Source organism: Tauraco erythrolophus, chromosome 4 (genome assembly GCF_009769465.1).
Source record: "Tauraco erythrolophus isolate bTauEry1 chromosome 4, bTauEry1.pri, whole genome shotgun sequence".
In the NCBI taxonomy this organism is placed as follows: Eukaryota; Metazoa; Chordata; class Aves; order Musophagiformes; family Musophagidae; genus Tauraco; species Tauraco erythrolophus.
Window position 1 is genome coordinate 85,042,911 of NC_141468.1, and position 23,286 is coordinate 85,066,196.

At 38.9% G+C, this 23,286-nt stretch overlaps 1 protein-coding gene across 9 annotated transcripts in view; it reads left to right on the forward strand.

Annotated features, from left to right (window-relative positions):
- The window catches only part of ERC1 (ELKS/RAB6-interacting/CAST family member 1), a 278,996-nt gene that overhangs the window by 109,090 nt on the left and 146,620 nt on the right, over positions 1-23,286 (forward strand). For 5 of the 9 annotated variants that reach the window (XM_086610616.1, XM_086610613.1, XM_086610615.1 and 2 more), the window contains 2 exons: positions 5,449-5,642; positions 16,402-16,413. In XM_086610616.1, coding sequence (XP_086466742.1) covers positions 5,449-5,642; positions 16,402-16,413 — 206 coding nt within the window. The remainder of the gene's footprint in view (positions 1-5,448; positions 5,643-16,401; positions 16,414-23,286) is intronic. The other 4 variants (XM_086610612.1, XM_086610614.1, XM_086610617.1 and 1 more) reach the window with 1 other exon arrangement.

A 23,286-nucleotide genomic window follows, 5' to 3' on the forward strand; every position in this document is an offset into this window, starting at 1 on the left:
CACTGAATAGCCGTAAATCCCTTCTGTGCATTGAATGAGGCTGTTGCTGTAAAACAGTAGCCCATGATCAGGTGAGTAAAGCCCAGTTCAGGGGAGGTGTGGGGAAGGGGCTGAAGTCCACTCAAACACAGCTGCCACCTGAGCGTTTCCCTCCTGTCTCTGTACACTTTTTGTGTTGGTGTAAATTCCCAAGAGAGCAAATAGTTAATATTTAGTAACAGTGATGGGAACTCACAGCTTTCTGAAGAGATCACTTTTTTTAAGTAATGGGTTCTCTTGAGGCATCTTCCGCTCATTGAGACTTTCAGCCTTCTTTAGGAAATGATTCCAACCAAATTTGTGCTTATTCAGTATCAAAAATTTACAGTCACGTTAACAGAGTCTAACCATTTAAAAGATTTTGTCAATAATAAGATGATAACCCTTTGTGACAGACTCAAGTTTTCTGAAGCATGGTGTGTCAGAGAATTCAGAGCCTTTTCCTTCCAGTGCAGCCTTTTTGAAGAGCTGTGTTACAATACGTGTTTAGAACATTGGAACTAAAGGAGGAGCCAGTCTTGTTGTTTTTCAGATGTATAATTTTGTTGAAACTAATAAGACACGATAGAAGGCAGCTTACATGTTTTATCATTTGAATTGCTGTCCTTGGGATAGGAAAAATAAAGAAAATCATAGAATCATAGAATGGTTATGGTTGGAAGGGACCTCAAAGATCATCTAGTTCCAACCCCCCTGCCATGGGCAGGGAAATCCTCCACTACACCAGGTTGCCCAAAGCCCCATCCAACCTGGCCTTGAACACTTCCAGGGATGGGGCAGCCACAGCTTCTCTGGGCAACCTGTTCCAGTACCTCACCACCCTCAATGTAAAGAATTTCTTTCTTATATCTAACCTAAATCTCCCCTCTTTCAGTTTAAATCCGTTGTCCCTTGTCCTATCCCTAGGTTATATGTATGTGTCTTTTGCAGCAAATAGAATAGTCACAATATATTTTGTGTTTGTGTGCACATTTACTGTTTTTAGGAGACGTGAGGCACACTCGGAGGTAGGAGGGTGGATTAAAATGAGATTTCAGATTCTTGGAAACTTCTGCTTTGTGGCCAAAAGTTCTTGGCAACATCTGTATGTGAAATGTTAAACTGAATTTACTGTCTCAATTCATAGGTAAATGTAGAAAGTGTTTGCTGTGAATTATTTGCTGTTCGATTTAGTTAATCTTTTCGGAATATCGATTTGGAATCTTAGTCATAATGTTTGGAATTTTTATTTACATTTTAGAACTTTTAAATTAGATCTGTGCTATTGTTTTCTTCCCTACCTCTGGCACACTTGAAGCTGTGTAAGATCACCTTTCCTCTTTGCAAAGATTTTTTTGGCACAAGAAATATTAACTTAGAAAATTCTTTTTAATGTGTTTTGTCTTCCTCTCTTCTCCATATGTAAATACTGGTTATTCCTGTGAAACATTGGTCATCTTTGTTTTAGTTGTAGAATTTGGCTTTGTCAGCTCATTTTCTGTGCAAGCAATAGAAGTTATAGTACATTTATTTGAGGAACAATCACTCTTTCTTTTATTCTTTAGGTACCTGAAGCACTCACCCCATCACTTACCACATTCCAGATGGGAAATGATGGCTAAGAAAAGCAGAAAGCTGTTAAACCACCTCTTAGTTTAGTCCCTCTTAGGAACTTCAAGAGCATATCCTGAGTAGTAAGCTTAAACAATTCTTGGTCCTGAACCACTTAGAATTTGAAATTAAATTCACACTGGCAAAGATTCATACTGATCAGATGAGCTTTGCTAATAAAAACATGGCTTAAGAAGGTGCTCCTTTCTAGCTGAAGTGTGACTGTGTCTCTTATGCAGAATCAAACATGCTCTTGAAGGTAGCTTGAATTCACTTGTTTGGCCCCACACTGGAAGGGACGTGGAGAGCTAATGACAGGGTCAGTAGTACCAGTTCAGGGGTTTAAAATAGCCTGTAGTCAGGTGAACTCAGTGGCCTGGGTAGACTTTTCTCACTTCTCGTTTGTCAGAGGAGAAAGTGCAATATTCCCTTCACCCTTGGCAAGCTGTTTTTTCCATTTACTGAATTTTTTCATACTTTTTTACATTTTCACGTTTATATTAAGATGTTGCAGATTTAAGAATACTGTCCCAGGCAGAGCTGAACCTATCGAAATGCTCTTATAGTCTCTTAATACAGCAGAAACTCTTTTAGTGTATTCATCACCTTGAATGTCCATTCTGTTTCAAAAACAAAATCGCTGCCTTATTTTGGAATTTTCATACACCTTTGGTGGGTGAGGGAAGTTGTATGTGGATTCTCTCTTTTTTTTTTTTTTTTTTTTTTGTTCTGTCAATATGGGAATTCATTATTTGTGTTTAACTTTCTTTTTGGTTAAAAAAAAAAAATACTGCTGAATTATTTCGCACAATGTCACATTGGGAAGGTAGCCAATTTCATTTGTTCCAGATCTTGATGTGAGTTTGTGGGAAACCTCTAAATGCATTGCTTTTCTCTCCTATACAATGAATGAATGCAGTAGGGTTTTAGATAGGGTCATGTAACACGTATTTTGTACATAACCCACAAAATAGACCAAAGTCACTCAGTCAGTTATTCACAGCTCAGGAAGTGGTCTCCAGTTTACACCATATCACATAACGTTCTCTTTGTGTTGGGTGAAAGTATCCGTACTTATGTGTGTTATATACAAATAACATGTGTTACGTGTCTTAACTAATAATTTATGTCGTGTAAATAGCCCTTTCCTTCTATAAGAACCAGACACACTGACTTGTTGGCTAATTTTCTAAAAAAGAAAATTGATTTCCTCTTCTCAGTAGTCTCTCTTGGGTTGTTGTGGAGATGCTTTTATTAGCACAAAGCAATATAAATCAGGACTGTCCTGTCAGTAGAATGGCATTAGGTCTTATAACTTATTTTAAATTAGAAAGTTTAGTAATCTAGGCTAACAGCCTAGCTGTGCTTTTGTTTTTAAAGAAGTTTCTTGACTATCTGATTATGTGTTTTGGATGACTTAAAAGAGCCCGGAGGAGTATTTGTTAAAACAAACAGTTTGAGATGTTGGAAACATACCTAAATCCAGTACAGAAGAATTCAGGCTCTGCCTCTGGTGAAAACAGACTTAACTCTATACATAGTGTCTCTTGGGAGAACATAGATGCCCCTCCAAAACAGTGTTCCTAGTTCCTGCAAAACAGTATTTGGGAGGGAAGGATGGAGTTTTTGTTTGAAATTTAAGCATAGTTCAAAAGGAAATGAAATCAAATATTTCAGATTTCCCACAGGGTGGAAATCCCAGTGAGACGTTTCAGGAACACCCACCAACACTCTCGTTCCAAAGCAAAGCATGTTCCCTGATGCTCGTGGCTGTTCATGGAACGGACAGGCTTGTCAGTCTCATTGCTGCAACATCCTCCTGGAGTCTGCATCATCTTGGCAACACATTAATTAGACTTCCACTTGCTGTAGCGAGCCCTTTCCAAGGATGTGTAATTCGAGGTACTTATGGGCCAGTAAGGAATCTGGAAGCATTGCCAGCCCCAACTCCAAAAGGCTTCTCAAAGCTTCCAGGCTCTCCAGGGATGCACTTGGAGCTGAATCTCAGTCAGAAGCTCAGAAGCGGGATTTTCAGACTTACAGCTCAGCGACAAAGGAGCGGCGGGGTTTGACTTGAAAGTCACTCAAAAGTAGGGAGCCTTTTAAATCTTCCTAAATGCGTTGCCTCAGGAAGGGTTTCTGTTCTTCACGGGTCTATGGTTGTTGGGCTCTTCTGCTGAGATCTGCCTGGGAGGCCTGAAGATCGCCAGGCATTTTATTCTGGGATAAAATATTGTGCAGGTTATCCAGCATTCTGGAATTCCTGCCTAAAAAAAAAGACCAAAGCATTTCAGCATCGACCCTCAGGCAGGAGCTGCAGGGCCAAGGCCCTGGAACATGAAGCATTCCAGTATTTGGGAAACCCAGATCCTTCCCAAGGTCATAGTCCCAGTAGAGACAGGCATTGAGCTGTTCTTCAGTCCTAGAATGTTCTGCTCTGAGATTCTCCTGGATTTCACTAGCCAAGTGGCCTTGGCTTTAACAAAGCTAATTAGAAACAAGAGACTTCAAGGCAAAAATGTTGAGGTCAATGAACAGATATTTTCCTCCGGTCTTATTTTGCTGAATAACTAAACAGATTTAGCCAAATGTAGTTTTGCTGTTTGATTCTTTGGAAGCAGCAGCTTCTAACCCTGAGTTTGATGCTGCAACAGTTCTGTCCAATTACCTTTAAAAGCAACAGAATTTAGGATTTAAAAGCAACAGGATTTAGACTTACCGTGCTTTGGAGCAGAACGCTGGCAGCTTGCAAAACAACTTTCTGCAGACGCACAGAGCGGAGAAAAATGTCTGTAGTCTGATTTTCTGCTGTAGGTTTGTTTCAGAGAAGAGAAAGGCCTTGAGTTTGCAGCCAATCTTGGTCAGCAGAATAGCTCCACCAAACCTGCTATTCACTGAAGCAAACGTGAGCAATTCTGAAATAGTTTTAATTGATATCAAGTAACAGTTCCAGATCCAAGAGCAGAGGGGCAGGGGGGGAAAGAAAAAGATAGTCCTTAGTCTGTTGTTTTAAATTCCAGCATAAATGGAACTGCCTTTTCTTTGTCTCTAATATGCTTGGGAACTGTTGAATTAATTTTACTAATAAATTAGTGATTTTTATAGCCAACTGAGCCATTTAAAAAACAACAACAACAAAAACCCCAAACTCTTCATTTGCGTCATTTTATCCTCAGTCCTCTGCTACTTTTTGTTCCCGTAGCCTGATTTTGAAAATTTGTGGTTTCCTAGATAATGGGGCAAAGATAATTTCAGTAGGTAGCCGTGCTCATGTTAGTCATAGTCTGTGCAGCTTAGATAACTAGCAAGGACTTCAGTACACCAGCACCGTTTGTGCAAACCTGTCTGACACTTTGCATGCTGATGTAGTATTGAAGATTATTAACCTGTGATTTTTTTTTTCTAGATTATCTAGGTTAAAAATACCTCAGATAACTGATTCTACAGTCATATCACTGTTTTAGAAGTGTATTTTAGGAATTTTTATACCCACTCACACTTTTTTCTTTCTTTCAAAGTAGTTTAACTTTCTTCATGTTTTTACTTTTTTCTTATGTAGATTGTGTTTCAGATCAGAAAGTCACTTAATTTTTTTTGAGGCTGAATTAAAAAAAAATGAATTGGTTTCTGAATTTTCCTTTTCCTAGAAAATATTTCCCCGTACTTAAAGGTAGCATATGCACTTTGTATTCATTTCTGTGTAATAGTTGATCTTTCCATTTCGAAATAGATATCTAGATAGCGTTTTGCAGTCATCATAGTATCTGTAAAATATATAGGTGTGAACGAAGTGTTTTTTCTTGGACTTTTTTCTTACAGGCTCACGAGGCAACACTGGAGGCTAGGGCCAGCCCAGAGCTGAGTGATCGTATGCAGCAGCTGGAAAGGGAGGTAACACGGTATCGAGAAGAATCTAGCAAGGCTCAAGCTGAAGTGGATCGTCTTCTTGAAATCTTGAAAGAGATGGAAAATGAGAAGAATGATAAAGATAAGAAGATAGCAGAACTGGAGAGGTGAGAATGGTATAAAGTTGCTAGAGGAGCAAAAGAGCTGATTGAAGTTGGAGATAACAGTCCATTTTTCTTAAAAACCTTAGAGTGCCTATTTTGGGAAAGTCTGTTTAGAGTTTTTCTGCCTTCAGTCCTTTATTTTGGTGGATTGTAAGTGAAAAGTGTCTTACTGTGTTACCTGGCTGTTCAAAAATAGGGCAGATACAGATAGAACTAGAAGGGTAAATAGAGCTGTAAGGGAATGGAGATGGCAGGAAAAGTTGCCGACACTGGTGTGTTTGGAGAACAATTTGTTCTTTTGATTTAATGAATTCCTCAGGCGTGGTTCTCCAAAAATCAAACAAGAAAAACTACTTTTAAGAGCTTGTGATACTAGTTACTCAGGTTTTTCTGACAAGTGGTATTGTCACCCTTCATACTGATAGGGACGCAGGTAAACCTTGGCTCGTGTGAAGCCAAATGAACAGATTTGCTTTTGTCCAAGTGAAATGTGATTTGGCATTTCCATCTTTCCATCATTTCGACATTTTCCGTCTTTCTGGTGGAGCCGGGGTGCTCAGATATTTTTTCCAGACTTTAATGTTGCAAAGAAAAATTGCAATTTATTATGATGCCATGACATTTGCATCGCAATTATAAATAGCACATTTGGTAAAGATCTGAAACAGATTCTGTTTTCTGTTTTTTTTCTCACTTTATAGTGGGCCAGGAGGGAGTTTCTAGGCAGTAATACCTGTTTGGTGTTTTGTGTTTACTTGACAGTTTGCAATGAGAAATCACTGACTTAGAAGAGCAAAATAGAAATTTGATTATGCCCATTTGCTTTGTGCCAGAATAGTCTTTCTAATTTCTATCCTATCACTATTTAACTGCTCTGCATTTAGTGTCAGGGAGATCAGGGGAACTGAGTAGAGGACATTTTAGGTTCTGCATGATGGCAATGGTTACTGTTCATTGGCCTGATGATAGTCAAATTATAGGCCTTTCTGGATGATCTGAAAAACTCTTTTCCAAGAAGTCTAGTCTTTTTTCCTTGGAGGTTGACAGAGCTCTAAAACAATTCAACCTGTCAGCTGGCTTTCTTCTCTCTTTGTGGTTGTAAGCAGCATCCTCTTAGTTTTCTTTAAGTAGTTATTTTATTTAACCAGCATTCTCTGTACCAATGGTGTAAGCTTGAACACCCAGAAGTGAATATATATCCTTTTTAACTGTCTTCTCCTTTTTTCTCAGTGATATAACTGTCAGCCCATTGGCACATGATGTATTCAGCAGATCGTTCATGTGATACGTTGATAGAGCAGGTGCATTTAGCACAGACATGAAAAAGCTAAATAGCAGTTACAAGTTGTATTTGTCTGTGTGGGGTTTTTTCAGTCCCTTAGGGGTGCCTGTCTCGGGTGTGGAGTTCACCATGTCATCATTTTAGGGCGTGCAAGTTGACTAGGGATCAAGGTATAAGCAACAAACTTCTATTAGAAGTAAGGTATGGGGAAGAAATATGTTCATAGTGCCTTAATTTTTTTCTGTGGGCAGAAGTATTTACTGTTTAGGAAAAGCAAGTCAGAAATATTCATCACTCCTCAACCTGATTCCTAGAGGAGATTGGAATGGCAGGAGGAGAATTTTCTTATGCACGCTTTTAACACAAGTCTAATTTTTTAATTACATTAGCATTCGGAAACTCTAATCAAGATTGGGACTTGCAGTGTCAAACACTGAAAAACACATATAAGTGGCCTATGATCAAAAGAGTTATTTTTGCCTAAAAAGCAAAAATAACCAAGAAGATAAACAAAGATGGGCCTCCTTGTCTTTTACAGATAAAAGCATTGGCACACAGTCTTCAAAGAGTTAGGAAGGGAACTTTTTTCTTTGAAAAGATGCAGTTCCAGACATCTGCAAAGCAATTATTGTTTTTCATGTTACAGTGGTAGTTTCTTGCTTTTTCAGTCACTGATCAAACTCTTACTGTATCAATGAAAGCATAAAACCCCCAAATGATTCGACATCATTCCATAACAATTTAGTGAATACTTTGACTATTCAGTGCTATCCATTCCTTCTTACCAGCTGATCTTTGCTCTTACAAAAAAAAGAGTGGTCCTCTTCTCTTTTTAACTTACCATCTTGTCATCTTTTCAACTAGTATTGAGATAAAATAGAATATGTCATTTATTTCTAGTAATTAGAATAGATATTTCAGCTATGTCAAAGAAAAGACTACTTTTGTTATCATGTGATTGCCAGCAGCCATGCAAATCAAGGAGAAAAAAATAATCTAAGAATATTCACGTTCTCTAAGCACTGTAAGTGGAAATGGGAAAAGTCTTGAAGATCTAGAGACCTAAGGTGCATACTCTTGGTGTGGTAAATTAGCAAAGTATCAACACCTGAAATGATTTTTCTGGTGGAACTGTAATATATAATCACAGCACTGGAGAAAAAGATAACGAGGTTTCAAATACTTTGTAGTGAGGTTTTGACTACTGATTTCTCTTTTTCTGAATGATGAAAATTTTTGTTTGGCTTTAGTCATTTTCAGCTGCTCCCCAAACCTCGATTCTCTAGAAGCTTGCTTTCTCCTTGCGAGTTTTTACACAAAATAGAGTTTTTTGTTTTTTTTTTTTTTTAACATGCCTATTAAATGTATAGGTTGGTTCTGGTTTTATCTACTGTCCTTGTTTAAAGTATTCTTTCATGGCTGAACTATCTGGGCATGTTACATGGGCGTTTTAGAGCTAGAGTCTTGGTTTCCTGAAAAGAATAGGTAATTTTACCTTTTAAAAGTCATTCCTAAAGTGTGGTCCTTGCAGAGCGAGTTAGAAATTATCTTGACTACTAATGCTTCTGCAGCTGTTCAAACTCTGCTGTGCAAAGAAGAACCCTAGTGCTTGCAGCAAGCAAAAAAGTGAATATTGCTGTGCTTATCAGGAACCGTTATTATTCTGTGTAGAGCAAGGTGAGAAGAAATAAGTCAACAATCAAAAAATAACTGTACTAAGAAAAATGGGATTTTTCAAGAGAGAGAGTCTTTCCCTGAAGTTTTTCCTTATGCTAGTTATATCATAGAATCATAGAATCGTAGAATGGTTAGGGCTGGAAGGGACCTTCAAAGGTCATCTAGTCCAACCCCCCTGCAAGGAACAGGGATATCTCCAACTAGATCAGGTTGCTCAGGGCCTCGTCCAACCTGGCCTTGAACGTCTCCAGGGATGGAGCATCCACCACCTCTCTGGGCAACCTGTTCCAGTGTTCTACAACTCTCATGGTAAAAAATTTTTTCCTAATATCCAATCTGAATCTACCTGCCTCTATTTTAAAACCATTACCCCATATGTGACAACTAGACCACAGGTCATCAGGAGAAGAGAAATAGTAACATGGTTGCATCCATAGAAGAGAAGAAATGAGTCGCCTGTTAGGGAGGTGTGTATGGGGGATCAGAGGAGAAAATATAGGAGGAGAGGAAGATGAAATGAAAAGGAGAAAACTATTCTCTTAAGCCTTTTCCATGATGGCAAAGCTGCCTTCAGCTCTAATTAAAATAAAGAGGAAAATGCTTCCACTCTCTGTAACAATTTTAATTACGGGGTGGGGGACGCTGTTTTCCGGCTGTGACTGGGAGGAAAGATACCCCAAAATTATGTATTGAATGTGGCGCAGAAGCCTGGAAAATACTCCACATGAGATTGAAAGCACAACCTCATTGATTTATATTCTTTGTGGGCAGGATTTTGCTTTTTCTTATGGGAAGGTGGGCCCTAAGTTCACATGTCTATAAGTTTTGTTTCTGCCTCCAGGCTGTGGTGATGTAGAGGGTTTTTTGTAGCTGTCTGGTTATTCCCTTTCTTTATAACTAACTGTTTGCTTTTCGTATTGCCCTTCCATCATCTCCTGTCTCTCTGTAACTTCTCATTCCGTGTTTTGTTTCCTTCCTCGCTTTTTCTTTCCGTTGACACTGCCCCGTCCTGGTTCCACGAGTTGTTTTGTTTTGTACGTGCGGGGTTTTTGCTGACTGTGCCTTTTCTCAGCAAGCACGCCTCCCGCAAATCGCACCCTCCCTACCAGGTGTCGGTCCCCGCACCGCAACACGTAGGGGGGTTTGTGTGGGACTTCCTGGGAAAGTGAGTGCTCTCTACGGCTTCCGTTTCCTACGGGATGGAATGTCACCGCTGGCTGCCCGGCTGCTGCTGCTGCTGCTCTTTGGGGCTGCTGCAATTATGCTTTTTCTTCTTAGGTCAAACAGGAACTAGATGTGTCAAGCTCTTAACAGTCGCTGCGTTCAACTCATGTCACAGGGATTATGGCCACAGCCCAAAGGAGATTTGCTGCTGTTCTCACTTATTTAAACTCGACTGTTGCTTTTTATTCTTATTCTCTTGTTGTGCTTTACCTTTGGTCCTAATCTCTGCTATCAATTCTGCCTGAACCAGCTAAAACTCAAGTGTTGTAAAATGTGTCATTGATAGAGGTCAGTATTGCCTTCTTCATGAGTTTTGTTGTGATTATTATCCTGTAATAAGCCAAAGGAAAAAAAAAAAAGAAGAGGGGAAAAAAAGCAAAATGGCACTAATCATCTGGGACATAGCCATCACAGCGTTCAGATGGGTAGTTTACACACAGAGATGTTTGTATGTATTTATTCATAAGAACTGACTTTGTATTTGAGAGGTAGCAGTAAATATGCATGTATATGTTGCTTCAGAAGTAAGCACTGAGTGAATATCTGTGGAAGTCCTGGTACCAGTTACAGACTTGAGATTGTTTTTAATTTGGCATGCTCACTATACGTGATAAGGACAGGGCACTACCATTTTTTTCCTGAAGGAAACTTGTCTTGGATTTGAGAGCAAAGGAAGACAGTGCTCAGCTTTGGAATACCAGCAGTCCCGTTAAGGACAGCTGGAAATGACAGCTATTTTGAGAGAGAGATTTCAGGTTTTTTTTTCTAAAAAGAATTTAAGGATGCCCTGTTCAAGAAGAAACCTTCAAACTTTTGATGTGTAGCAGCCAAAGATATACTCCTCACCTTACAGAGTTCTTCTCAACAGTAAATAAAAAGAAAAGGTTAAAAAACATAGAATCATCTCAAAGGAGTGCTGAAAAGTGTAGACAGTAGAAGAAAGTATCTTTAATGTCTTTAAGACAGTGATATGTTTGTGTAGTGGTCTGTGAAGGATAGATGCAGAGAGAAATTAACTGTGTGTTCCATCAACTTGATGGTTTCCTAGAATACAGTAAAGGAAAGTATACCACTAAATTACACCCTAAGTTTAAGTCAACAATTTGAAGTTGAAATCCATATTTTCAAACCACTACTCATATATAATAATTGTCTTTGGTTTTCAAGCTGGTTGTTTCTGTGAATTTTTAAATAATTTTTCTAGAGAATTCCTACACAACAACCACATCAGGGCATACAAGTAATTTCAAGTAGAAGAGATGTTGTCAAGTTAAAAACCAAAAGGTGTTTATGAAGTCATAATCATCACCATTAACCTTGAGGGGTGGCATGACTATAATTCTGCATCACCGTAACTTGTTGAAGTCCTTCAAAAATAAATTGAACTCTGATTCAGGCATAGAAAAACTGGAAATAATTAAATATTACTTTAAAATGCTTTAATCCATTTTGGTACTATAAATCAGGAAAGCAAATGGAATGGATTTATCTCATGGTTGCATGGTATTATCACAAGGCAGAATTTGTTGTTGCTGCGTTTCTCATCCCCTTTCCTCAAAAATCTATAACTTAACTGAATATTAAGATTGTAAGCTTAATCACTCAAAACTTAGGACATTCCAAAATGAAGATTGCCGTGTCATTTTAATTCGCCTCTTACGTGAGCTTATGTATCACAGTCAAGTGATACAGTCTTTAACCACGTGAACAAATGTTTTCCACAAGAGTGCTGCCTTTGGTGTGTGAAGGAAGTAGCTCAAGTTGTCCCCAAAAAATCCCGGGTGAGGCTGACACCTGTCATGGAAAATTTCAGCACAATTTGTTAATATTTGGCAAGCAACTGAGAACAAAGTTTTGTAATGGAAAGAAGTGCTCAGGTCTGTAGTTAGTCCAGCTCCACCTCTGAGCACACAGATCTGTTGGATATTAAGAGTTTCATCATTTCCAAGCTAGGAAATGAAGAAGTCATTTCTTTCTTCTGAGCCTTTATCTTCATACAAAATAAACATTACACCTGAAGTCTCACATCAAGTTTCACAGGAAAGAAAAAAAAAAAAAAGGCAAAACATTTTATATCAGCATAACTGCTCTAAACAAATAAGAATGTAAGATGCAGGCGCCTTTATTTCCAGGTATTTAACTTCAGACATTGGAAAGTGTGCCAAGTGTCTGCCCTCTGAAAGTCAACCTTTATTCAAGTGCCTTAAGATCGACACTCAGACTCACTAATCACTTTTGAAACCTACATCTAAGAAAAAAGAGAGAGAGAGAGAGAGAGATGCTGCCAGTAATTGCAAATCCATCTGCAGAGAGCACTGGATAAAAAAGCCATCATAGTGATTTTATGGTGACTCCTCAATCCATCCTCACCTTTTTCATATAGTGGGGTATCCTTTTTCCATTCGTTCTTTATTTAGCTGTCCTTTATTTCCCATTCTCTCCCTTTTCTTGTGTTTCGGGAGAAGCTGAAACTTTGTGGTATTGCAGAAACAGCTGTTGTAAAACCAAGGTCAAAGAACCCCAATTAGTCCAGCCCTTGATATAGTGAGGGGTCAGGGCTGATGGAGGCTTTGGTTGAATGAGCTTGCTGTGTTATCCCATCATTGAACCACCTGAGCCTGGGTGTTTGCCCTAGCAGTATTTCCATGTTCAAGCAGGCCAGACTGATGCTATTAAAGTGATTCATCTCCGTGGAACTGAGTGCAGATGGTCCCCTTTGTTAAATTCAGCAATGGACTGAAAACTTGGTTTGTCTGCTAATCCAAGACTAAGGAACTGATCTTGAATCCACCAAGAAGGACTCTACACTAGAGAAATACTTAGGAGCAAGGAGAAGCACTGATTATGAAGTTTTTTGAAAGCTGCTTTTCTTGCCAAATATCCTTAGCTTTAAAGTCCTGTTTGCTTTTATCATTAAATCAAGGTAGTTATCAAGCATTCCCTCTTATGCCTGTTATCTGTCATGAATACAGGAGCTGTCATCTGATGATTTATACTCTGCCTGCATTGTAGCAACGATGAGTTTTATTTAGCAAATATCTCCTAATCCAGCTGCTGGATCAGCAGAATGTAAGAGCTATGATATAATTAAAATAATTATAAAACCAGAGGACCAAGAACATAATGTAAATGCTGAGCCTAGTTTGCATAGCAGGGTTTCATTAATGCCTGCCTTAACTACATCTCTTCAAAAGCTGTTTTGTAGCTTTGTTTCAGTCACCATCTTTGAGCAATATGCAGGTGTCCATACTCATAAACTGGCATGTAAGGAGTTAAAAAAAAACTTACCCCAACACACCAAAACCTCCCTTTATACAACTGATACAGTCAAAATAAAATTGTCAGATCCTTGCATTGTCTTGGAGTACAGTAAGAACAAAAGGAAAATCCAGTAACAGCCAGTAAGCCAGTGAAATATCAACATTAGTGCTCCATGGCCATCCGTGGTCACATTTGTGCTCTTAGATCCGTGCATGCGTGGATGCACACACAAACCTTCTCTCTCTCTGCCTCTCCATCTCTTCCCCATCCCTCTAAAAGTCGACCAGAAAGAAAGGAAAAGACCAGCCATCATTCTTTTTACCAAGAAAAGGGTTCAGAAATGGTGAACGTAGACAGGCTTTCCGCTTTGACTGGCACAAAGAAGAGCAAGCGCAGGTTAGACTTTGAAGGAACGACCAAGTAGTAAATATACACGATCACTCACTGTCAAACAAGTGGAATTCAAAGGTTGACTAGAAATCGTTCTGTAATCTTCTCCCTAAGTACATCTGAGACCATTGTAGCCGACTCATTCCACTCCCTATAATATACAAGCACGTGGAAAAAATTACAGCCGGAATAATCAACAGCTTTTGAAATATATCTATTTCTTAAATAAAATACTCAAGTGTTTGCATCTCGCCAACTTTCTTGATCTGCACCCAGCGATCCGATTTAAGTTGGCTCTATCTTGAAAATTAATGAGCTGGCATTTTAAAAGGAAACGGATTTTCCGAGACTGCCGTTTGGTGTGACGGTTGTGTTGCCTCCCTGGGTTGCATCGGAGTACCCAGTTAATGGGGCCGGGCAGAAACGCTGCTGCTGGATCTTGTAAGGAATGCTGCAAGTGTGTGTTCTTGCTCGAAGGGAAATAGTGCAAACTGAAAATTATTATTTTGCTCTGTAATGAGCATGTCTCGGTATGTATCTCCTCCTGCTTGCTTTGGGGCTGCTTCCTGGGGCAGATGCTTGCTGCGCTCCTCTGCTCAATTTCACTGATGTAGCCCCGTGCTCTGAGGCTTCACCTCCAGTCCGTAGCAGATCTCCATTGATTTCCTAATAGCTGGGAATTTAAGGAATCCACCTTGGTTTTAGTTTGAGGGGTAGCACAGTTCCAGATTTCTGTCTAATTTGAATATGCTTTCAGACATATTTGTCGTTTTTGTTTGGATAAATATTATGACTATTCTAAAAATCCACATTTTAAAAAAAAATTTTTGAACCCCTGTAAAAAAACGTGGAAAAAGTGACTTGCAATTACACAAAATGTATTTTTCTTTGAGAGAAAGAATTTATTCCATAACAAAATGAAGATGTAGCAATAATGATTCTCCATTCAAATCGTGTGCAGCTGGCTAAATCATACTTCTGTAGCGTACAGAAAATTGCTAGTGACCTCAGCATAGCATTTCAGGTACTGGTTTGCCTTCATCATGTGCCAGCAAAGGATGCTACTTTAATAGCAGTTGAAAGAACAGTACTGTTTGTTCAAATTCTAGAGGGCTATTCTGAGTTCTAGCCTTCAATTTAAGAGTTTTCCACTCTTAAATTGAAGAAACAGCATCACAACATCATTACAATAGAGCCAGGAACTACAGAGGGTTCCTGAAACACAAAATGAGAAGTCTTAAACTTGCATAATCTAGATTCAATAACAGTCATAAAAAAAGTCTTTTTTTTTTTCCCCTTACCTTTTTATTCCTATATCTAACCAAGTGTTTATTTTCCCTTTTTTGTTGCCTTTTGTTAAAATTGTTTGACCAGTCATAGCTCTGCAGCTCAGCTTAGAGAATTTACTCTTGGATTTCAGTCCGAATTGTTAGTTACACGCTTTTCTATACGAATTAACTGAGGTTTTTGGAACATTATAACTTACTTCAAGATCAAACACTGAGATGTGGTATTTGGCATTTTGCAAGTTTCATCTTTCCCAAAATCCCCAAATAACGCAGCCTTTACAACAGCTGTCCTTGAAGAACTTGATTTGAAGAATTGTTTATTTAAAAGCCAAAGAAAAGTATCTTTACTCTAGTTTGTCTGTTACGGACCAACAATTTCTCAGCTGAACCCTGCTTTGAAATTGCTGCTTGTACAAATTCAGTACCCGACATCGTTGTTTGTAAAAACTTATGCCAGAAACAAGGACTTCAAATTTCATTTACATGGTTCCATAAATATAAAGCATATAGCAGTTAGCCTATCCTACAGAAATATTTTTCTCCAGACCCTATCCTGCCTTTTTAGAGTGAAATTTGCCATGGGAGAAGCGCGACATATGTCATAAAAGCCAGATTGCCACTTTGGACAGAGGGACATTTACTTGTCCTCTCTGCTATTCGTTGAAAAAGAATAAAGTTTAAAATCGAATGAAAAAGATCTGTATTTATGGCTCCCTGTTGACTTACCTTGCTGTTATCAGTGAAATTGACAGCAGATGCCTATGAGAAGATAGTGGAGATATTTGAAAAAAAAGCAATAATGAACCTATGGGACCTCATGTTATACAGGGAACTCCAGCATTTTGTCTTCATCGATCCTGCTGTTGAGCAATGTTGGAGAGAACTGTCAAAAATATGCCTGTTTGGTCATTATTGTTTTTAGATTGCACCTTTTATGGGAGAATTAAGACAGCAATACTGCAGGAAGAAGAGGAATGGGTTGTTTGGGTTTTTTAATTATTTTTGAAGGATGACTTTAATTTCAAAATTAAGAAGGATGAACTTTTAGCTTTCACAAGTCTTCAAGACTTGAAGACTTTACTCCATAGTTGTTTTTTTTTTTTTCCCCTTCTGTTCCCTTTTGAAAAGTTTGGGTCATCTGCAAGAAAAGTGGAAAAAGTAGTGTCTCTTGCTCATGGAGAGAAAGTAAGCCCCTAGAAGATGGCATAAAGAACACATTAGGGTTCATCTAAGATGGTCAAACTCCACATTTTCAAAATGTTTGTTAGAATTCCGGAAGAAGGATACTTGCTAGTGATGTGATGTAAATCCAGAGTTTTCTACAGTTGACTTCTTCCCCTTTCCCAAGAACTGTTTTGTATTAGAGACTTATTTTCTCTACACAAAGTTGCCTCTAAGTGAAATGGTGTAATCTAATATGAATGTCCTTTTTTCCTTTTTTTTTTTTTTTCAGTTAGATGTCTATAAAACGTGCAGCTCTTTGTGTTTGTGAAGGATTGTGTGTGTGTATGTCATTACCTGATTTAGATCTGCTTGTTTTGTCCTGTGTTCTTGAACTGCCTTATCTCTGGACACTGTTTTCACAAACTTTAACTCTTTTTCTTTCGCATCTCCTTCCTGGATTTGCTGCTTCCTTCAGCCTCACCTCAAGGTCAGTATTCACTTTTAATAAGAGTCTTTATAAGACTATTGTCTATTCAGCTAAAATTGAGATCTCAGAGAAGATTGTACATCAAACTACATGTTCTACAAAGTAAAAGATCAGAGATTTGGTTAAGTCTGTGTAGGAGGATGGGTTGGATAGGGAGCACATTTAGAAAAAACTTGAAGGAAAGAATTTGTATCAAACCACCATAAATCAATGTTGTAATGCACTGGGAAGAAGGAGGAAGACTTACCAATGAAGCCTTTCCAGGAAAAAAAAAATACAGGAACAGGAAGCTAAAGCTTAAATATCCTGGGGTTTATATGTTACTCCAAGAAGAAAAAAGATTAAACATTAGCCATATTCTCTGGTACATGCTGTTGAGTGCAAAACTAGTTCCTTTAGAGTACTAGTCATCTGTCCTTCAACTGTTGGGTTTTTATCGTTGCATCTGTATCTGAAACCTTGTAGTGATGTTGCAGAACTAGTTTTGGTGCAATTTTGAGTATATTGTGCTGGCAGAAGGAACCAAGGGCTGAGGAGTAAAGATAAGTAAATTAGCAAGAGGATAAATTTGTTGAAGGCACAAAGTGGTAAACTTCTGAAAAAACCCTACCAAGAGACAACATGTTTTGAAGTCTTTCAGCCATGACTCAATTTTTTACTTTTATATTTTAAAAGCAGTTGCTAAACATAGATTTTGGGATTTCAATAGAGTAGCAAGGAGAAAATGTCTATGGCCCATGTAACACAAGTCAGAGTACATTATCTAATGACCTCCAGTTGCCTTTGAAAGGCTTGGAAACCAGTTTGGATTCTACTCTTTGCTGATAAAGTCTGTTTGGTAGAAAGCATCCGTGACTCTTGACAAAGGAATGATTATAATTGTTTCAGGCAGTGTCTTTGCCCAGAAAACCACTACTTAATGACTAAAGTTCTGAGTTATCACCCCACATCCGACTTTTCTATTCCTGATTAACACTGTGAAAAATGTGGTGGTGAGTGGAATCCCATGATGCTGCTGACGCCTTTAATTCGTGTCAGCGTTCTGACCTTGGTTTGGCACAAATGTTGTGCTTGTGGCCTTGGCTGCGTGTTTTCCTTCCTCCCACAAACTGGAAAAAGATTGGAGGTTAATCATGTTGTTGTCCATCAATACCTTCTGTATTCAGCGTGTTGTACCAGCATACTTGGAATTGTTAGGGAGAGGAAGGCTGTCCTTGAACAACCCTCTTTCTTCAGATTGCAAGGACCAGAACTGCCAGGAAGCTTTCCTGCCCTGTGAGCCTTCTCCTCTGAAATACACACAGTGTCTTTTCTTGCATGAGCAGGACTTCTGTTGGATACTCTGTATTTTCCAGTTCCCACCATGAGTGGAGTTGGATGTGCTTTGTCTGGCTGATAAAGTCCAAAGTGTTATGGAATCCATCTGTCAAAGATATTTCTGCTTCAACACGTATGGCTATAGGTTTTTATCAATACCAGCATCTATGCCAGAATTTGTGATGAACAAGAGGGGAAACTATTTTTAGGGTGCGGTTTGGGTGCGTTTTTTCTGTGACATGGCATGATTTTCTCTTTCCTCCAACAATGTAACCATAACTCTTATTTCTCTCATTTAAAGCATATTGTAAAATTTGGTTAGAGAAGTTACGACTGCAGTTTGAGGTGGTCCAGTGGTAGGATCTTTGAAGAGTTTTCTGATAAGACATTGAAGAGATTGTCCGTTTTATTCTCATAGTTTCTCAGTAGGTTTATAATTTATTTAATTTTTTCCCCATTTTTTAAAAATTTATTGCTTTGATGGCTAGTTGCTGAGGTTTTCATGTATTTGTTAAATCAAGAGTGTAAGGAAATAGCTGGAATTGCTCTTGAAAGCTACAAAATCTCTGCTGGCCAGAAATACAATGAAAAGATTCTCCTAAGGATAAGCAGGAAAATTACAGGGGCTGCAGTACCACTTGTTTTCTTTCCTATGCATTTCACTGTTTGCCTAATTACTGTTAACTGCAACATGTGAAGAAATAGCTGTTCTGTGAAGTTACATTCTCCATTGGAAGCTACCGTGGGAGCCATAACTTAATTTTTCTCTTAATGGTGTAAAGCAGTTATTTTTTTTCAGACATCAAAGCAAATGTGTCTTCCTGGAAAAGAACTGAATATGTGAAAAAATGTGTTAGGTATGTCTGTCTTCTAGAAATAGGACGAAATACTCTGAATTATATCTGTTCTCATCAAGAACCGTACTTAGTGCTTACTGTAATCGGTGCAAAACCCCTGAATTTTCTGATTTGTCTATTAAGCTTTCATCATCCCTCTCCTGTTCATGAACTCAGTGGATCAGAATGTAATAGTGTAATCTCATCACTGTTGCTGCTGTGGCATGTACTTACTGCTCAGAAGTCTAAGGGCCTAGAGTGGATGTCATACCGATTCATAGTAAATAAAATAGTCTTGGAAGGCATGGGGATTAAAGCAGTTTTCCATAAGGAGTTTTTCCTAAGCATCTCTGTGGATGACATCTTGACATAAAGAACTATACAATGCTGAGTTCAAGAGTAACAAGCGAAATAACGCTGTTCTAGTGTCATTACCTGCAGCAGTGAAAAAAATAGAAAAATGCCATGAGGTATTTTTATTGATTTTATTTATTTTTATTTATTTTTTTAATTTTAATTTTATTTTATTTTTTTGAAGTTTGGTGGAGGATGTCCCTGCCCATGGCAGGGGGGTTGGAACTAGATGATCTTTGAGGTTCCTTCCAACCCAAACCATTCTATGATTCCATGAAGTTATATACTATGGTTCTTTTAAGTGGTTCTTATGTATACCTGTCACAAAAGTTGAGATGGAAAAAGTTAACAAGACTGACAAAATCAGGTGCTATAGTGAGCAACTGCATGCTTTTCAAGGAAAGAATGAGCTGTACTGATAAAGCAAAAGCAAGGTTTCTAGCTTCAAATTGGGTAACAAACAGCTACTTTGACTTTATTTTTTTGCATCTTGCCTGCTGAATAACGCTGAACATGCTATTTATCAACAATTTGTCTTTGTAGCAAAGCACTGGAATGGAGAAGTAGCTGGGACAGGACAGGAGGCCTCTAGTCTTTGTGTCCTGCTTTCTACTGTCACATTTTCTAATAGTTTACATCACGTGGTTAATTGTACTGTCTGTCAGCTTTTGAAGCAAGTAATACAGATCTTAAGAGAAAGAAATTTTCTGGATTTTTTTGCTATACCAAAGTGAATTTGATGCAATAGGAAGTAATAAAAAAATACTGTAAACCTTACTTTCACACAGCAAAGTGGCTCGGTGATTAGATGAGTGCAGGCTGGTGGCATGAATCCGGATAAAGTCTGCTGTGAGTGTCCATGTAAAAGTAAATGTCAGTGTAGCAACTCAAGTGTAGCCTGATAAAATCAAAGAAAAACAAAATACTAAATCTGAGGGAATTATTTCAATCCTCTTTCCAGAGTCCTAAATTTATATTAAACACAACACATCTAACTAGCAAAGAAATATTTAAAACATACCATTCTTCTATAAGAAAATGACAGATAATATTGCATAGGAAGTTAAGCACATATAGGAAACTCAGGATGCTATTTAGTAATTGTTTAAAAAACCAAAAAAAAAAAGCAGAGTTCTCAGTTACAGGTATATGCTCTATGGTACCTGTGGGTTTTTCACTGTGATGGAAATATCTTTATACACTGCATCATATGCTACCAGGAAGCTGGCTTTTTAGTTTCATACCTTCAGAAGACTCAGGTCGTCGTTTTGCCACCATGCTGGTCATTAGCCACGTCAGGAAAAGGTAAAAATTTCAAGCATGGCAAGTCAGCAATGGTTAGTTTTAGCTCAGCAGCGCCAGATACCTTTGTATTCAAAGAAGTTTCCATTCAAATTTCCGTGGTAGTCTCTAAAAAGTAACAACCTGTCGTAGTTGTTTTCTATTTAATGTGTTTCTTTTAATGCTACTTAGAGCAAAAAAGGCTTTATGGAATTCTTTACATTAAAGAGTACCCTGCTTGTAGGAGCTGTCTATTACTTGTGAGTGAGGAAGAGTGAGGCATCTTAGAGAGGATAGTGGGGAAAGGAAGAAATGAAGGAATCAGACTCGTTGGCTGTGAAGGTTGGGTGGTGATGAGTAGGGCACAAAGAATCATAGAATCATAGAATGGCATAGGCTGGAAGGGACCTTAGAGATATCTAATCCAACCTCCCTGTCATGGGCAGGGACACCTCTCAACTAGACCAGGCTACTCAGGGCTCCATCCACCTTGGTCTTGAACACCTCCAGGGAGGGGGCGTCCACAACCTCTCTGGGCAATTTATTCCCAAGTCTTACCACCCTGGTACTGAAGAATTTCTTCCTAAGATCTAATCTAAATCTGTTCTCCTTCAACTTAAATCCATTTCCCCCTGTCCTATCAGTGGACACTCTTGTAAAAAGTCCCTTCCCAGCGTTCCTGTAGGTTCCCTTCAGGTATTGGAAGGCAGCTATTAGGTCCCCCCGAAGTCTTCTCTTTTCAAGGCTGAACAATCCCAGCTCCCGCAACCTGTCCTCGTAGCAGAGGTGCTCCAGCTCTTTATATAGCTCTTTATATCTATATATTTATATCTCCAGATTTTTATATCTACTATAAAAGAGGACTGGAGTTTTCCTTAAAACAAGTCACTGGCATAGTCTTTCGACTTTGCTTTAGTATAGTGATTATCAGGGCTTTCTTCCTCCGTTTGAACTGGAATTTGTAACTTTTCTGTCCAAGTTGCTCTTTCTTGCCTCACTTCACTGCATCTTAACAAAGCCAAATTATTCACAGCTGTACATTATCTCAGAATTCTCACTTTTCTGCAGCATCGCATGATCTGATTTCTTTCCTATTACCCGGTGAAATTAATTTAATTATTTGAAACAGTGATGAGCTGCTTGTGTTATTGTTTTCAGTACATGTATTTAGAAAGCGTGCAGCTTTCCTGTGGGGATGCAAACTGAGGGAGCTTTAGAAAGACACGCGGCTGGAAACGGCACTGGGGAGGATGTTTGTGTGTCAACAGTATGCTGTGAATTTTGAAGAGCTCTGAGACAAATACTCTGAGAGATTAGAGGAATCCTTCACAATTTGCTTTTTTTTTTTTAGATACAACAAAAAAGATGGCTTTGAAATAACAAAACACAACATTATTTTTATAAGACGTTTTAAAACATAACTGTTCATATGTTCGTACGTCCCCAAGTTAACAAATTACCTAGCATGTCATCATCGAAAGAATAACTGAAATTATCATTCAGACTTCATGCAACATTAAACATTTTGACTAACCCATATGTGTCACATCACATTTAGTCAAAGGAATAAAACCTGAAGGCTTTTTTTTTCTTTGATGGCTAACTTCTGTGCAAAAATTTATCCTGCCAAACGGCTAGATTTTTATATCTACTAAAGCTCTAAAAGCCAGGTGAGTATATGGACAGACAGTGAATTTATGTGTCTGTAGTAAAATAGTCTTGGTGCAAACTTTTCCATAACTGAGAGTACCAAAAGGTTTAACAGACCTTTCAGATCCCTGAAGATAGTGGCAGAGTCGGCGGGAGTGAATCATTACCCATGAAAGTGGAAGACCAAGTTACAGTACAGACCATTTAAACAAATGAGAAATAGGTGGGTTGATGGAATCAGATCAGATACATACGAGGTTGCTGAGGGAGCCAGCCGATGCTTCTGTATCTTCAAAACCTTGTGGCTGTCAGGGAAAGTTCCTTGTGACTGGTAAACATCACACCCATCTTCAAGAAGGATGAGACGGAGGATCCAGGAAATTGCAGGCCAATCAGTATAACTTCATCTGCTGGGAAGTTTCTGGAGCAAATCCTCCTGAAAGCTATCTCCAAGCACCTGAAGGACAAGAAGGTTACAGGGAACAGCCAGTGTGGATTTACAAGGGCAAATAATGCCTGACCAACCTGATTGCCTTCAGTGATGAGATGACTGGCTCAGAGGGAAATCAGCACTATTTAATGTCTTTTTAATGATGTGGATGACGAGACACAATACACGTTCAAAAATTTCATGGATGATAGCAAACTGAGGGTAGTGCTTATGGGTAGTGTACACTGGAGGACAGGACTCCTATTTAGAGTGACCTTGACAGTCTGGAGAAAGGAACAGTCAGAAACCTCATGAAGTTCACTAAAGGCAAGGGCAAAGCCCTGCACCTGGCATTGAATAACCCCCACGTCTGTACTGACTGAGGGACAACTGGTTAGAAGGTTTGTTCATAGGGAAGGACCAAGGGTTGGCTGAGGACAAATTGAACTTGAGTCAACAATGTCATGCTACTATGAAGGAAGTCATAGAATCGTTTAGATTGGAAGAGACCTTGAAGATGATTGAGTCAAGTCGTTGGCAACGTAACGCTGCCAAGTCCACCACTAAACCATGACCTTAAGCACCACATCTACACATCTTTTAAATACCTCCAGGGATGGTGGCTCAACCACTTCCCTGGGCAGCATGCCTACTGGGCTGTATTAGCCAGAAGCACAGCTAGCAGGTCAAGAGAAGTGGTTGTTTCCCTCTACTTGGCACTTGTGAAGCTGCATCTGAAATACTGTGTCTAGTTTGAGGCTTCCAGGTACAAGAAAGCCATTGAGATAGTGGAGTGAGTCCAGCAGGCAGGCCGGTGAGATGACTAGGTGCTACAGCTCGTGACATACAAGGAGGGGCCAAGAGAACCAGGTATGTTCAGACTTAGGAAGAGGAGCCTTATGGGACATGATACTGTGGTCTTTCAGCTATCTAATGGGAATGTTCAGAGAAGACAGCCAGGTTCCTCAGAGGTGTTCAGTAGAAGGTTAGGAGGCAACAGACACG